At 34.6% G+C, this 18,087-nt stretch overlaps 1 protein-coding gene across 4 annotated transcripts in view; it reads right to left on the reverse strand.

The window, feature by feature from the left end:
- Positions 1–18,087, reverse strand: part of NBEA (neurobeachin) — a 723,704-nt gene that overhangs the window by 489,529 nt on the left and 216,088 nt on the right. For 3 of the 4 annotated variants that reach the window (XM_030818536.1, XM_030818537.1, XM_030818535.1), the window contains 6 exons: positions 12,356–12,437; positions 12,011–12,134; positions 10,942–11,134; positions 8,193–9,209; positions 6,254–6,471; positions 3,698–3,851 (listed from right to left, as the gene is read on the reverse strand). In XM_030818536.1, coding sequence (XP_030674396.1) covers positions 3,698–3,851; positions 6,254–6,471; positions 8,193–9,209; positions 10,942–11,134; positions 12,011–12,134; positions 12,356–12,437 — 1,788 coding nt within the window. Of the gene's footprint in view, positions 1–3,697; positions 3,852–6,253; positions 6,472–6,617; positions 6,703–8,192; positions 9,210–10,941; positions 11,135–12,010; positions 12,135–12,355; positions 12,438–18,087 lie in introns of those variants that run through there. The other variant, XM_030818538.1, reaches the window with a different exon arrangement.

Below are 18,087 nucleotides of genomic sequence, written 5' to 3' on the forward strand. Positions count from 1 at the left end.
TTCATGGTACATTGTATAGGTAAACATATAAAAGCATCCTGAGAATAGTAAAGTATGATCAGTCCTATGAGATAAACAAAAGAACAGCAAAACCAACAACATTATTCGTAATTTTTCCAAATCTATTTATGATATATTCTGATAATAAAAATAAACTAAAATTAAGACTTTGTTATTTTTGGACAGAATAGAAAAAGCAGCTCTTCTCTCTTATAATTATGCAACTATTAGGAGAGCTAGAAATGTCAGTCTCTACTACTTTTCTGGGACAGAGAAAATTAAGCCCTGAATTAAGCTCCATAATATTCAGTGTTCTGGATGGCTGACTAAAGTGGTCAACTGAAAATCACAAAGTGTGCAATTTGTGGTTGATCCATGTTCTTTGCTTTTCTTTTTCTTCTTCAATTTTTCACTTTCATTTATGACCAAGTTAAACAATATATTAGAGAATAAATGAGAGGATTCTATTAGCTAGTCACAGAAACATCAACTAACAAAATCAGCAACAAAAATAATGCTGCTTTCCCAAAGCAAAGATTGGCCAAATTACATACTAAGAGGTCTATTTTTTTTCCCTGAATACTACAGTTAAAACTATTGGTCTAACTCGGAGATCTGAAACTATTTTTTGTAATTTATTTTCTATGCTACATATGAATTTAAGCAATCTAGGCAAAACTGAAACTCCCATAAAGTGCTGCTTCTTCAAGAGTACTAAGTTCAAGGTGCTGAAACTATCATTATAAACTATATATATACTCTTTTTTCTTAAGTTTCCATTAAGATATGTTCCTTCCAACTAAGATTAAACAGTTCAAAAATTTTCTTCCATGATGATGATACTCTAACAGCAATACAAAAACGTTATCTCTAGTATAAATTACTGTACTCATCTAAATTTCCAGGGCAGAAAAGAGACCACTTCTATGTCAATCTCACAGAAATGGCAGACAAAAAATGTTTGTTTATGTATTGTCTATTGCTGCTTTTGTACTATCACAGCAGAGTTGACTAGCTATGATAGATAACAATACTGCCAATGAAACCTAAAATATTTCCCATCTGGCCCCACACACAAAAGTTTGCAAACTACTGCCATAAACCATTATTATTCCTATTTCTTCATAATATGCATATAGTAAGAATATTCTGTAAAACTATATATATACACAAAATTACCAGCTCACTCAAACCTTAGTTTCAAATGTTTCCATCTCTCTTCATATATCTAGGATTAAAATTCTAAAAGCACCTATAAGACAATGTTTCCTTTCAGTAACCTTCACGTTGCCAATGTCTCCTTTTTTCGCTTTTCCCTTCCAAAATTCTCTTTTGGCTTTTTACACTTTAAATTTAAATATAAAAAGCCCAAATATTCAGGTTTAATTTCCCTCATTATTCAACCTCCTCTTTCCCAACTTTTTCCCTCTGCTACGTTACAACTTCTAGCAAGAATATTATACAACCCAGTAATACAAAAACAACATTCATAATAGAAAAACAACATTCAGCAGTCAATACCAATCATAGTTCTACCAGATACAAAATGGGAGAAAGGTTCAGCTATTTCTCTTAAGGAAGCAATTCATTCAAAAATCATAAAATCAGGGATGTTGTACAACCAGGCATAGGTCCAAACAGTTAATGGGCCAAAATAACAGAAATATAGAAATTGAGAAAATAAACAAAGGTTTCTATAATGGAATGAATTCCCAAGTCTGTTGAGATAGTCTAGGTAATAAATAATTTTAAATTCCAAACTACAGTGCTCAAAACTGAATCGTAATAATTTTGGAAGCCAACCTCAAAGCGTCAGTATCTTTACCATACAGTCATCATCAAATAAATAAGCAAATTTGACTGGTGCAATAGTATGTATGTTATAGTTTACTTCATTATTTTAATATTCTATCTTAATAGTTAAAGATCTTTTGCCTTTAAAATTTGGAACACTATTTAGTAATGTGAATATTTTAAACCTACACAAATTTAAATAACTATTGCTAAACTGTTTTTTTTACATAAGAAGCATTTTATGTTCCATGCAAAATTTAAAAACATTCAATATTACATTTCAAAGTGAATTTCAATACAACCTTTTAAAAATTTCTTCATAACAAATGATAATTTATAAAACACAAAATGTAATTTATATGATCAAGAAAAATGTCACAAAGAAAATACTGATTTATTCAGTCTTCAATATATAAAAAAAAAAACACGTTGGCCAGGAGCGGTGGCTCATGCCTGTGATCCCTGCACTTTGGGAGGTTGAGACAGGCAGATCATTTGAGGTCAGGAGTTTGAAACCAGCCTGGCCAACATAGTGAAACCCCGTATCTACCAAAAATACAAAAATTAGCTGGGTGTGGTGGCGCACACCTGTAATCCCAGCTACTTGGGAGGCTGAGGAAGAAGAATTGCTTGAACCCAGGAGGCGGAGGTTGCAGTGAGCTGAGATTGCCCTACTTTACTCCAGCCTGGGTCACAGAATGATACTCTGTCAAAAAAAAAAAAAAGAAAAGAGAGAAGAAAAAAAATGCCCTCTATGTCTCACTATTAGAATGCATTTTAAAAAACATACACACCTCTCAAAATGTACCAGAATTTGGTATAAATCACCAGAGGAAAAGAGAGATTAAAGAAAAGGAGTGCTGTATGTATACTTGCACTCTTCACACACCATCAACCATTTATACTGTTCTTCTTAGCTCCATTTCCTTGGTTCAGCTGCTAATTTGATTAAGGCCCTACTGGTGACTTGCTCTGTTGCATTCCTCCTTCTGAACTGGAGTGCTTCCCTTTGTGGACTTCTTGAGCAAATTCATGAATAAAACAGAAGAGTAAGGCCTGGGGAAAGTGTGTGAGGATATAGCCTGTGGCTGCTAATGCTGAAGTTTCAAGGCTGCTCTGGTGATGGTGGTGGCATTAGAAAAGAACAGTAAGAAAAAGAGTCATGTAGAAAAAGCTTGTTAATGATGAAATAAACTTAGAGATCAACTTGGAAACAGTGTCTCACCAACTAATAGACATCTTAGTAAAATGAAATATTTCCCTCTGGCAAAGGTATGCTTTCTGAGCTTAAGGATGAGTTTCTAATACGGCAACAAGAACATGGGTAATATGGGAAGCAAAATTCTATATTCTTTCTCATCTGAGCAAGTAGCTATGGAGTCTGCCTTGGTATGAATCAAAGATTTTGTTTTTAATGACAACTAAAATATGAAGTTAACATTGACCTATTATATTTTAAATGACATACACAATTAACATTAAACGCCTTTAAAATGTATTATATTAACACATTTCAATGTTTTATATAGAAACAAATCAAGACAAGGCTAGATTTTGTAAAATAAATGTTGAATCAGTAAATAAACGAAAATGTTAAACAACAAGGATTTTAAGAGTTTATTGTACTATAGGTTTGAAGAGATATACAATATCTTTGATGAAGAATGCAATACTCTTCTGATGAAGTATTCATCAGAATTACCAGAGAAATATTTTCTTAAGCACACACAGCTGGAACCCAACACTGATAAACAAAAGTGGTGGAAATAGAAATTTAAATGGTTAAATAGTTCCCTAAAAAGTACAGGTCTGGTTAAAATCTGTTTACAGCCTAGAACACCACTGAAATGCTCAAGTCACGTAATTATAAAATATAACCACTAGATGGAGGCAAAGTACTTACAGTTGGTGATGTAGCAGCAGAGAGCAAAGGCAAAATTCCTCCACAAGCAATGATGATGTTGTCTACCATTTGGGAAATGAGGTGAATTGTGTTATGTACAAAAATAATATTTTCATTGCTATTGACAAAATCCATTACAGACTTTGTGGAATGGCTAAAATACAAAAAACAGAAATGAGTAGGTTTTGGCTTACTTAAATGAAAAGCTTAGACAATTTACTTAGAATAACAAGTGAAAAATTATAGAATTATAGGAGCTAGCCATATTTAAAATTAAATTATTATAAAATAAAGCAATTTATAATTGAGATATCATATTACCAAAAACTAAGCATTCATCTCCACAGGATTTTGTTGTGTCCAAGTATATTAACTCATTATATTATTATTTTGCTTGAAAAATACAGTACTAGATTCTAAGACATACGACTGAATCAACAAATTTGGCTAAAAATATTTATTTTGCCAAATCTGATTGTTTTTTGTTGAAAGGCAAAACCTTTTAAATATAAAAAGTAAGTCTAATGTTAAAAATAATATGGAAACTCAAAATATAACCAATTCAAAATTTTCATAACCATAAATAAAATTTGAAACTGAAAACCTAAAAATTTAACTGAAAGTTCTATTTTGTAGGCAGTTTCCATTTGTCACATTCCCAATGACTTCAACCCCACCTTTGACTAGTCACATTGAAAATGTGTACTGTTAAAGAAGTGACATGATAGAGGAGTATAAATAAATCAGCACAAATCCAAGAACTTACTTAATAAGAAAAGGAAAAAAATCTCAAAGTAAGTTGGTAGTACAGTGTTCTCATATAAAACATACAATGTAGATGTCAAAAAAAATACCCTGCTTTCGTTTGGTGTCAGTCAAGAATATAATTTTTTTTTTCTTTTTGAGAAAGGATCTCTGCAGTCACCCAGGCTAGAGTGTAGTGGTGGGATAATGGCTCAGTGCAGCCTCAACCTCCCTGGGCCCAGGAGATTCCCGAGTAGCTGGGACTATAGGTGGACACCACCATGCCAAGCCAGTGTTTGTAAAAACAGGGTCTTGCCCTCGTCTTGAACTCCTGAGCTCCAGCTATCCTCCCGCCTTGGCCTCCCAAAGTGCTGGGATTATAGGCGTGAGCCACCACACCTGGCCTGAACTGTTTTTTAATGGGAAAAAAATAAGATTTAAAAGAAGAAATTACTCCATGGTCAAAATTAAGTCAATAATTCTCACCCTTTTAAAGTTGTGAATTATTATCTATCACTGTGTATGTTAAATTTCAAAATGTTTCTCCCTGTCCTAAAAATAAAGTGCTACCTTTAAAAAATTTAAATTACATTAAATTCTACTTGGGTAATTTCATGAGAGCCCATCAAAGAAAACAAAAACACAGAGTAGGTGGATGGAAAAAAAGCTGAGTATCACTCACTTGGAGGCTACTGATATTATAATTATTAAATTACGTAATTTATTTCCATACATTGGTCTTCATGTTAATAGCAATGTATTTCATGGTATTTAGGTTTCCTTAGTTACCATCTCTAGGTAATTTATCATATAACAATTAGCAATGAAAATATATGAGTAGTCTAAGAACAAATTGATCAAATAAAATCAAAAGTAAAATCTTTCTATGGCAGACTTTATTGACTTCTTCCACAATAGTCATAACTTTTTCCCTGCTAACACACATTTTATATTTTGTTTTATTATTGAGCTTAATTGGGTATAGGAAAGACTAGCCTAACCCTAGTTACTAGTTAATTAACCAGTATTAGTCCCTAAAAGCCAGTCATTATAATCCCATTTTCTTTTTCTGATGATTGATTCTGAAAGAGGATGTGATCCTGCTGGCTCATGAGACATAAGGGGGAAATCTCTTGACGGGCTTCTTTTAAAAAAAAAAGAAGAAAAGAGGAGAAGAAAAAGAGAAAGTGAAAGAGGAGAGAGAAGAAGAGGAGGCAGAGGAAAAACAGGAAGAAGAGGAAAGAAGAAGAGTCATCTCTGCCTTTTAATTTGGGCAGGTTACTTGTGATGAATTGATGTTAGGAGCTGAAGCAGCCACCTTGAATCCTAAAAGGAAAATGAGGAGAAGCCTGGAAACCAACATTCCTAAGAATGTTGCGCTAGATCATTTAAGTTGCCCTTGTTACTTATATCCATCAACTTCCTAATTGTATTCATGCCTATGTAAATGATGTGCTCTCATAATTAATGTTTCACATTTACTATCAAAAATTAAATTGAAAATTTAGAAAGGCAATGGTTTAATTTATGTAGATTTGTTGTCTAAGTTCTCATCTTTGAATCAATATCCACTAACTGCTTAAATACTACAGGCTCTGAATACACATGTCACAGGGTGATTTTAAACTTTAAATAATATATAATATTATCACTAATAAATTTAGTACACGGTATTAATTTAAACAGGATACAAGAAAAATGTGGAAATTCCTTTAATCAAGGCAGATTTTCGGTTTTGTCAAAACCAAATAGAATAGTCAATGGCAGATTTTAAATATTTGCTTTTAATTTATAAAAAAGAAATATTTCTACCTCCTCCAAACATGTACATCAGTTTCTAATGCAAATAGCAAATCAGTGAGAAGCCGCTGGTGCATTGGAGACCATTTAAACTCAGGAATACGAAACATTGTAGTCCGTGGACCTGGGCTAAACTGGCGCCGCTGTTCCTCAGTCATTGGCATTCCTCGAAATCCTAAATCAACTCGGAGATCTCGGTCTTGTTGGGTGATAGACCGACCCTGCACAGCCTAAAGAAGGAAAAGATAAACTTTTGTGGAATACAAAAGAAATGCCTCATTTTAAAATGAAACTGTGAGTATAGTAAAGTGAATAATGCTTTAATGCTTTAGCATATGACTTTAGCAGTTTAATATATTTCACATGTATTATTCACCTGGTAATTCCTTGCACAGGAAACTTTTTGGGCTGAAGTCTCCATTATTGCTTTTATTTTACTATTGCAGAAACTAGGCAAGATAATCAAATACCTAAAGTTAACACCAAAGATCACACTGAAAACCAGACCCGTTTACCCCATTAAGAGTCTTTAAATTAGACCACATTACTTCCTTAATGAAGCGAGCATATACAAAGTGAAGTATACTGGATATACGTCATCAGCTAATTGTAACTAAAGAACAAGATTAGAAAAAATATTACTTGAACAGTTTCAAGTTAACTTTAAAGTCTGTTTCACTTACAGTACTTCAAAAACGCAAATGCATTTGATAAGTTAGAAAATAAACCAGAAAAATGTCTACAAACTCCAAATGAAAAACAGGCAAGTCTAGTGTTCAACAGGGAAGCCTATTGTTCAATAAACAATGCATGATGTTTTCCTTTATTTTGCATCTGTATCTAATTCAATATTCTCATCTCCTGCCAATTATCACTACAATGCAACTGCCACAAAAATGGAAATTGGCAGTTAGAGAAAAAATAAAAATGTTTTCCCCACACACATGATATATTATGAAGGACTCTTACTGGAGTACAAAGACACAAGACAGGCATGGTTTACTCTTCATAGTATAAACCTAATGGAAACACATTCAATGTATCTTCAATGACATTAAAAGGCAAGTGGGGCACCCAGAGGATAACAAAACCCAAGTCATTAACGGTAAATCTGTTCTTATTTCTTAAACTCTTAACCATAAGGCATTATTTATCCTAGAAAATAAAGAAATAGTCATAACTCAGAGCTCAAAAATTAAAATCCGTATCAGAAAACATCATCTGTTTTTAGCTTTATTCCAGTGAGGTCAAAACTGAAGGACTAACATTTCCTAACAACCAGACCTAAGAGTCTTTAATTGTCTTATAACAAATTTCTATTCATGTGGTTGAACAGAAAATTCTCACTGCTAATAATTCTAACTTTTCTCAGCCGTATTACCTACCTCACAGGGTGGTTGTGAGGATTAAATCTGAAAACATATAGCACAGTGCCCGGAACATAGTAGGCACTGGATAAATAACAGTTCCCTTTTCCCTTCCCCTTCATTTATCAGTTCAATCTGGGCTCCAAGTCCTCTTTTCTATAATCCACAGAACAGGGTTGGGCCTGAAGCTTAAAAGGTTAAAATTAATCAAGTATCCAGAATGAAGATCTTGAGTACAAAATGTGTAAATGTAGTCACAGAGTTATAAAATGTTAGAACTGGCAGAGACCTTAAAGGTCATCCTTTAGTACAACCTCTTGTACTCGATAAGGAAACTTAGGCCCAGAGAGGTTGAGCAAAGTTACACAGAAGAATGTGGCAGAGTTGGAAATATAATTGAGATATTTTTAATTTCTTATATACAGGAAATTATACCACACTATTTAGTTCCATAAATTACTATTATACTATAATTCAATAGAAACATGAAGTAACTGATAAGAAATTACTCCGCTTTGGTGCTAACAACTCTATCTATTCAATGCATTTTTATTTATTTCTAGAACTCATATAAGGTAGCTTACTTGTGTCGTAGTAGTTGTTTGGATTTTTCGGATTTCTTTTCCTGATTCTCTGCCATCGTCAGACCTTTCAGTATCTGAAATTATACTTCCTGCATCAATATTTGGTACAATTTTGCTACTAGAAGACTCAGTTTCCAGAGTTGTAGCAGTCATTTCAGCATACTCCAGCCCCTTAGTTGATGACGCTAAGTCTCTTTCAGAAATACTGCTCATTCCATCTGAAGTTGTATGGATTTTGAACTCTTTTTCTTCTATTATACTAGATGTACAAGTTAAGTCTACACTACCGGTCATGTGAGCAAGCAATCCAAGATCATCACTAACACCAAGATGTACTTGTGTGTCCTGAATATTTGGAATAATGTGATTGCTAGAAAGTTCAGGAAGTAGTTTTTCCTCCTGTTTGGGTATTTTATCAAAGAGAAATGATGTACTACTATTGGGAAGGTCTTCTTTCTCATCTGCTAATGTTATCAATGGACCATTATCCTTTTCTTCATTTTTTTTAATGATACCAACACTTCCATGTACATTGTTCTGGAGTTTCTCAACAGCAGCACTATATACATTATCCAACAGAGATTCAACCTCCACAAGGGCACCATTCTCTCCACCTACTAAAGTCTCCGGTGATAAATCCATATCATCAAGCTTTACTTCTGTTGCTTCCACTTTCTCTGCTTTTATATCTACTAAAAGATCATGTACTTCCACATGTACGCCACTTCCTGGTCTATCTGAATTTCCAAGAATATCATCTGACACTTTTGTTGACATGAGTAAGTCTCGAGTATCTGTGCTGACAGGGTAATCGGTCTCACTTTCTGGGCTCTGGCTTTGTGAAAGATCTTCTATCTCTCGAATTTCCATTCCACCTTTTGCTCCTGTTGTCTGTGATGAAAGACCAGAGATGGTGCTCACATTCCCTTTCTTTCCCTTTTTAATGTTTTCCTCCTCTTGTCTTTGATATTCCTCATACATTTTGGCTAGGTATTCCTTATGAGCTTCATAAGTGACCTTAGAAATAAGTAAAGAAAACATTAAGGCATTTTGTACATATCAAAAAGAAAAAACTAAATAATACAAATTAAATTGTGGAAATAGAAAAAAATAATGCCAGAAAGTTTAAGACTTCAAAGCTGGCACTTGTTAGTCCTAAAGTAAGTGCTTAGTTTCATTAAGGAACTGGAAATAATCAACAAATACAGCTATATATGGTTTATTATAAGGATTGCCAAAATCACACCGATAACTCAGCAATATTAAAAGCTATTTTCTTTTAGGCTAAGTATTTCAATGTTACCCAAACCTAATATGCCAGTTAACTTCCACACATTTATGTAAGCTTAAACAGAGAATAAGCAGTTAATAATATACAATATCTAAAGTACTATTACTATGTCAGTTTTCACCATCTATTGCTCATATGTGCACCTTTCCCAACAACTGATGTTAAAAAATTCACACATATCATTAAATGTATAAATTTATAAGCTATTAAAACATCACAGTTTTATCCTTATATAAGCTGCTTTGAATTTGTTACTTTACTTAGGCTTCTTTATTAATAATCAGAATACTTTTTTTGCACAAAGACCTGCAATGTCTTTTTCTTTGCTATTTTCAAATTTGTTAAAGCAATGATAAATCTGAGGTGTCAATACTTCACAAAATGTAAATTTATAATAGAAACAAAAGCTTTTCTAATATTTTTTAAAGTTCATAGTCTTTCTCTTACAGACATGGGTACTATTAATGTATATTTAAATAAGTTAACTGAATTTTAGATTGAGGGGACCATCCTTTAAAGAATATCTCATAATACAAAAATCCCCTTAATTTTACAGAAGAAGAAAGCAAGTCTCAAAAGTGGGGGTTGGTAACATAAGGCCCATGGGACAAAACTGCTTACCATCTCTTTGGGTGAATAAAGGTTTATTCAAACAAAGCCATGATCATTCATTTACATTATGGATTGTCTTTCACACTGAATGGCAGAGTTGAGTAGCTGCAGCAGAGGCTGTATAGCCCACACAGCCTATAATATTTACTATCTATCCTTCTAAACATTTTTTTCTAACTCATGTTCAAGAAGACTTAATGAGTCTCCTAAAATCACAAAACTCAATTAAGGCACAGAATAAATTAAAAGCCATACTTCTGACACCCATGCTTCTTCTATAACACTTCATGATGAGAAACCCGTAACTCTGAATTTCCAGAATCTAACGTGTATACACTTGTACAGTTTAATTCACTATTTCATTTTACCAAAGATCAAATAATACTTAAAATAGACATACAGATTTTTAAGATTAAAAATAAAGAAAAGATAATGCAATTAAAATACCACTAAACTTAAACACTGTATTTATGATTCACTTGGAAATGAAAAAATCTGACTTCTTAAAAAGTATATTTCAGAGACTATTTCATGAAATATTTTTCCAAGAACCAGTTGAAAGAGCAAGTGGCTCAGATTAAAGTTCCCAGATTTGCTATAAAACAGATGTAGGTCAGCTTTGGGTATAAAACTCCTAATTTATAAATTTGGGGTTTGAATTAATTCATCTATAAGCCACTTTCAAGTTCTAACAGTCTATTAACAGTGAGGGAAAAAATACAAAACTGAGATACAGGAATCTGTCAAAATCTAAGATGCCCACAAGATGGCACCAGATGCATATTTGTAGCCATTTAATCCACCGCAATAACTCTGATGATATTAAAATGTTAAATCCCGTGTTACCTTGGAATGGGCTATTGAGAGGGTATCCACCCAGACTCTCCAGCCTCCCCATTCATATTTTATTGCATGATACAAAAGAATCCGGAAGATATTGTAGACCATTTCAGTAATCTTCTGTTCCTCAGAATTTTTAGGATTGATATAGCCAAGAGAAAACATCCAATCCTGCCACACTGAACACTGCAATAAGCATCTAGGGAGAAAAAAATTTGATCTCATTAAAAATATCCAAATTAAGTTAGAATTTATTATTTTGAAACTTTGATAAATAAAACAGTGAAAATATGATCTGACCTCAGTAAAGCAAGGTGTACCGTCATGCTGCACATTATATATTCTATACTTGGAATGACTTTCTCTTATTTCTCTACCAGGAAAAATCCTAATTATCATTCAAAATCACTTTCCTAACTTTCACAGTCAAATTTACTTATTGCTTCTCTACTTTCTCACCACCTTTAGCACTCACAATGTACTTAACACATTATACATTAATCATTGCTTTATGGTTTTGTTTCCCACTGGAATGTGCTGAGACTGTGTACTAAGACTATCTTGTGTAGCACAAGGTCTTACACTGAACACAACAGGCACTCAATCAATATTTGTTAAATTATAGACTCAGGCAATGACTATCCCAGAGTTCATGGCCTCAGACTCTATCCCATGTTCTAGCTAACTAGCTTAAAAATGCACAACAATCAGCCATAAGAAAAATGGGGTGGAAAGCATAGACGAAAATGGGGAAATCCAACACAATTACAACTGAAAGTTCTATTGGTGATACATAGGTACCACTAAAAGGGATATTACATTCTAAATAAGAGTTTGTTTATATGTATATTCATATATACAATTAAAAGATAATATCCATGTAACAAAATAAAAATAATATAAAAATAAATAGAAGTATACTGAATTCAGATTATGTCAAAGAAACATAAAATGCCTTTTCTGATGATTAAAAGTATTTAGCAATATGGAAAAGATTTGAAATGAATTGAAAATCTAAAAGAGAGAAAATATTAATTATGGAATAAAGTGTTGTTATAGTATCCAAACTGCTTACCTTCTATTTTCACGGCTGTTACTGAAAAGTTTTATCATATCAGATAAAAATAAACGACGAACTTCCATCAGCTCTGCACTTGGTGTAGAGTTTTTTAACAAAGTTGCCACCACTTTAAGAATCACTGTAAAGAAAAATCTTGAAGATTTGTAACCATATCCTATGTTCAACTCAAAAAGTATTACTGACTTTCAAATAAATACTTAACACTATAAAAGGTGAGTTAAAACTGTCATGAATTAGGTAAACACCATAATGATTTAAGGGGTTAGGAAAAGTTTTGATTTAGTCTCCTATGTTGCCATGCGCCTACCACAATACAATAAAGAACTGCCATTTGCTCACTTGGATTCTGAATTTTCACTGTAGAATCTGGCTCTGGATGTGGTTTGTGTACGACCTGAGTACATACTTGTTCTGTCAAGATCTGAAAGATGAAGAATTTGAACTTCATTTAGAAAACAATTTAAATCATAATTGCAAAATACAGATATACAATGAACCTGCAAAAGAAATGTCAATGCAGTCCAAACCAAAAGAAACATCTCTTCTAAAGGGACTTTTTTCTTTCTTTCTTTCTTTCAAGACGGAGTTTCACTCTTGTTGCCCAGGTTGGAGTGCAATGGTGCAATCTTGGCTCACTTCAACCTCCACCTCATGGGTTCAAGTGATTCTCTTCCCTCAGTCTCCCAAATATCTGAGATTACAGGCATGTGCCACCACACCTGGCTAATTTTTTGTATTTTTAGTAGAGACAGGGTTTCACCATATTGATCGGGCTGGTCTCGAACTCCTGACCTCAAATGATCCACCCGCCTCAGCCTCCCAAAGTGCTGGAGTTACAGGTGTAAGCCACCGTGCCCAGCCCTAAAGAGACTTTTTAATGAATTCCACATACTTCTAAACTCTTTAACTCTGTATTCACCAAATTTTATTTATTATTTATACATACAAAACCAGAACCAGTATCTATAGAAGGAAAGATTAGGAAATTAATGAATTTATTGTTTGAAATGCCTTTTCAGTGTTCATAAAATTATTTATGAACCACTTTTTTTTTTTTTTTAGAGACAGAATCTCACTATGGTACCCCCAGGCTGGACTGCAGCGGCACAACCATGCCTCATTGCAGCCTCCAACTCCTGGACTCAAGCGATTCTCCTGCCTAAGTCTCCCAAGTAGCTGGCACTACAGGTTCATGCCACCACACTCAGCTAATTATTTTTCTCATTTTTTGGTAAAGATGGGGTCTCACTTTATCGCCCAGGCTTGTCTTGAATTCCTGGGCTTCTGAGATCCTCCTGCTTCAGCTTCTCAAAGTGCTGGGATTAAACGCATGAGCCACCACATCTGGCCCCTACTTCAATAAGTGTGACAAGGGAAAGTTCTTCCTAACAATGTGGCTCGTTGTCATTTACTAATGAGTTTTTTAAATTATTTCTTTCAAATACAAAAAAACAGTTGACCAAATAAAGGAAAGAGAAAATTCTAAAACGTTTCCTAACTTTCCCACTAAAATGTGGGAGCTGAATTTTGAACATAATCTTCACTGTTATATTCCTAGTAATCAGCACTAATGGCTGACACACAACAGCACTCAGTAAATTGCTAAATTAAAGAACAATTAACCTAATTATATATCAATAATGTATGTACGACTGCTCACTGTATTTTAGGCTTGAGCTTGTGTTTATCTTTTACATAAACCCAATGAGGTTATATTTAATAAAGACATTATTTTATATCTGTGATTTAATTTCCTGTTTAGCTTTAACATGGCAAATTCTGAATAAACAGTTAAACCTAAGTCAAGTACAAAAACTGCTGCAAAACCACCAACGTTAGTTGAAAGGACAATTGAACATAGCTATATTGTAGAAGCTGAAGATAGAAAAAGCAAATTGAGAGAGAGGGATGATCTCTTCTGATTAGAAAAGGACCACAACATCCAAGTTTCATTTTCCTTCCCTTTCTGCTCAGACTAAGACAGAACTTTTACATAAGTAGATAAGGAATGTTCATTAAAAAGATATTGACCTGAAATAAAAGCTGACCTACTTTATTAAATATAGCATTTAATTTCCCCCATTCCCCTCATTCTCATACCTCTGATGAAACTAAACACTTCTTTGTTAAAACTAAACAGTGTTTCACAACTTTCTAAACAAAGGACCCCAAACATGCACTCCTAATCAAATGGAGCTGACATGAGATAAAATTTCTTTGAAAACCATATACTAAAGAACAATCACTTATTGCTTGGTATATACGTATAAGGAGTTTTCAAAACAACTTACCCCAAAGACCCTGGTGTGTACCTATAGCCCAGTGGATGAGATTCAAGAAAATTGTGGTTATAAATAAAGGATTCAAAATAACTTCAGATGAGCTTAAAGGAAACCAGGACCTACTCTCCCATGATAGTGAAAGTGTTTTCAACCAAAAGAGAGGAAATCACATTGCACAGGAAACAAAAGTGTCACCAGTTTTTATATTGTCTTTTAAAGTCCCTACTTTATCATCTAACAATGAAAACAATAACTGCCTTGCCTATCTAATAAAACTGCTAGGAAGATTAAATAAAGCTCCATATGTGAAAGTGCTTTGAAAACTATAACATATTCAAATATAAGAGTTTTTAAAATGACAAATATATATTCAGAAACTCAATTCAACATGTATTTATTAATAACTGGTTATGTGCCCTCCCTCTGCTAAATGTTTGGAGACTGAAAATACATTGCTAGGTGCAACTTCATTTCTAGTAGCAATTTATTTAATTACTGTTCTGGAGGCAGGCATAAATGCATGCCCCAATTAAGTAACAAAACATGATAGACTATCATTAAGAACCTATGTGGCCAGGCGCAGTGGCTCACGCCTGTAATCCCAGCACTTTGGGAGGCCGAGGTGGGCAGATCACAAGGTCAGGAGATCGAGACCATCCTGGCTAACACGGTGAAACCCTGTCTCTACTAAAAACTACAAAAAATTAGCCGGGCGTGGTGGCGGGCACCTGTAGTCCCAGCTACTCGGGAGGCTGAGGCAGGAGAATGGCGTGAACTCGGGAGGCGGAGCTTGCAGTGAGCCGAGATCGCGCCACTGCACTCCAGCCTGGGCGACAGAGTGAGACTCCGTCTCAAAAAAAAAAAAGAACCTATGTAAGTTTAAAAAGGGAGAAAGGGAATAATGAGATATAAATAAAAAGAGATGAATGTAGACCCAACCATTTTAATGAGAGAGCAGGGCTCAAGATGGGCCCCAAAGGTTTGACTGGATTGGTAAGGGATATGCATAGTAACCCCAAACCCTCACTAAAACAAAATTGTACAGAGGTTCAGAGCTGGATATGGACATGAAAACCAATGTGTATTTAACACTTAGAGCACATCTCAATTCATACCAGCCACATTTTAAGTGTTCAACAGCCACATGTCCCCAGTGGCTATAATACAGGTAATTGACAGGGAGGGAAACAATAATGAATCATAAGCATGGAGGTAACTTTATATGCTATTTATAGAGATACACCTGAGCCCAGCATTACACATTGAAATTTCATTTTATAAATGGAATTATTTTGCAATTCATGTGTTACATAACTTTAGGCTGAAGCAGGGGCTACTGAAGCTATCTTTCTGACGCACCTGCTCCCCAGCTTCATCATGCATAAATTTCGTAGTATTAGTAGGCTCAACTTTTTGAGATGGGATGGTAAAAAAAGGCAAAGGCAAACTATTAACCCTGCTGTTGCATCTAACTGCCACTGTATTTGGGTCAGAGAATCTTTACAGGTTTGGACAAGCTACCTAACTTTGTGACTTTTTTTTTCTGTGAATAGAAAGTTTGAATAAGATGGTATCTAACATACTGTCCACCTCTGAGATTCTATAATTTTGAGAAAAACTTTGATTATTAAGTACTTAGTTTTTTTTTGTTTTCTTTTGTGTTTTTTTTTTTTTTTTTTTTGAGACGGAGTCTTGCTCTTTCACCCAGGCCGGAGTGCAGTGGCGCGATCTCGGCTCACTGCAAGCTCCACCTCCCGGGTTCACGCCATTCTCCTGCCTCAGCCTCTCCGAGTAGCTGGGACTACAGGCGCCCGCCACCACGCCCGGCTAATTTTTTGTATTTTTAGTAGAGACGGGGTTTCACCATGTTAGTCAGGATGGTCTCAATCTCCTGACCTCGTGATCCGCCCACCTCGGCCTCCCAAAGTGCTGGGATTACAGGCGTGAGCCACCGCGCCCAGCTAGTTTTAAAGTTGACTAACTTGTAAAATGATTGCATTCATAAATTGTTATATCGTTATAGAAACAGTTAATTTAAAAATACGTTTTCCTTTAAATTGGTTAGTTATTACTATAAGGAACAAAGCTCTCATTTAGGTTATAAGATCTTACACTTGGCTCCTTGTGTCACCACTACATGTCTAACTAAATTAAGGGAAGAGTATGCAAAGAGAACCCATAAAGCAAAAACATCACAATGAAATAATGAAACAGATATGATTGTTGAGATTTACAAGTGTATTAAACATAAAAATCTATTGGTTTTGCCTGCAGAAAACATATTCTAAAATCAAACAATTCTTAAGTGTATTAGAGAGTACTACAAATCATTAACAAAAGGAAAACATAATTACTCATAATTTAGAGATGGAGTAACAAAGCAAAACTAAAGATACAAATAGAATTTAAAACACAAGTTTTATAATTACAATTCCTAAATAATATGTATATAAAATAGCTTTGAGTAATTTCAAAAAGAGGTCCATTAAAATTAACTCACTTTTTAGTATATATCCTACAGAATAAATTCACCTCAGAAAAGTATAGACATAATTTATTCATTTTTTTGGTTTTCAAAATAATCAAGATACATTTTTAAATCTTCACAACTTATACAATGTTATCTGACATGTCTTGCTAAAAATCTGATTTTGTGCCTCAATTTTTGATTTTTTTGAGACAGAGTTTCGCTCTTCTTGCTCAGGCTGGAGTGCAATGGCATAATCTCGGCTCACTGCAACCTCCGCCTCCCGGGTTCAAGTGATTCTCCTGCCTCTGCCTCCTGAGTAGCTGCAATTACAGGCATGCGCCACCATGCCTGGCTAATTTTGTATATTTAGTAGTGATGGGGTTTCTCCATGTTGGTCAGGCTGGTCTCGAACTCCGAACCTCACGTGATCCGCCCACCTCGGCCTCCCAAAGTGTTGGGATTGTAGGCGTGAGACACCGCGCCCGGCCTGTGACTTCAAATTTATTGTTTATTGTATTACAAGCATCTTATCAAACTTAAAAGTTTCAAAGGTCACTATAACATAGTCTTTATCCTAATAAGACTTCAAAAAACATTTGTTAACAAATATATTTATTTATTTATTTTTTTAGAACAAGAGTCTTGCTTTGTCGACCAGGCTGGAGTGCAGTAGAACAATCTAAGCTCACTGCAACCTCTGCCTCCCAGGTTCAAGCTATTCTGCTTCAGCTTCCCGAGTAACTGGAATTACAGGTGCACAGCAGCACACTTAGCTAAATTTTTTGTATTTTTAGTAGAGACTGGGTTTCACCATGTTGGCCAGGCTGGTCTTAAACTCCTGACCTGAAGTGATCCACCCACCTCAGCCTCCCAAAGTGCTGGGATTACATGCATGAGTCACTGTGCCTTGCCTCCTAGTCTAGTCTAGTCTAGTCTAGTCTACTCTACTCTACGGTACTCTACTCTACGGTACTCTACTCTACGGTACTCTACTCTACTCTACTCTACTCTACTCTACTCTACGGTACTCTACTGTACTCTACTCTACTCTATAATTATCAACACCATAAGTTGGTTCTTTATTATTTCTGCACTTAATTTTACACATTTGTAGAGTTGTAGTAATATTTATTCTGATGCATTGCTGAGATTAAGGTGATTTCCCCAAACTGAAAAAAGAAAATGAAGATTAAAAAAATGTTTCAAACTCTGGATTACCAAACAACTAATTCTTGCTAAGAGTACAAAACCTTGTTGATGCTAACAAGATGAATTAAACCTAAGCAGCAAGTCTGGAAGCGATTTCCTTTTTCAGTTAA

This window comes from Nomascus leucogenys, chromosome 9 (genome assembly GCF_006542625.1).
Source record: "Nomascus leucogenys isolate Asia chromosome 9, Asia_NLE_v1, whole genome shotgun sequence".
Classification (NCBI taxonomy): domain Eukaryota; kingdom Metazoa; phylum Chordata; class Mammalia; order Primates; family Hylobatidae; genus Nomascus; species Nomascus leucogenys.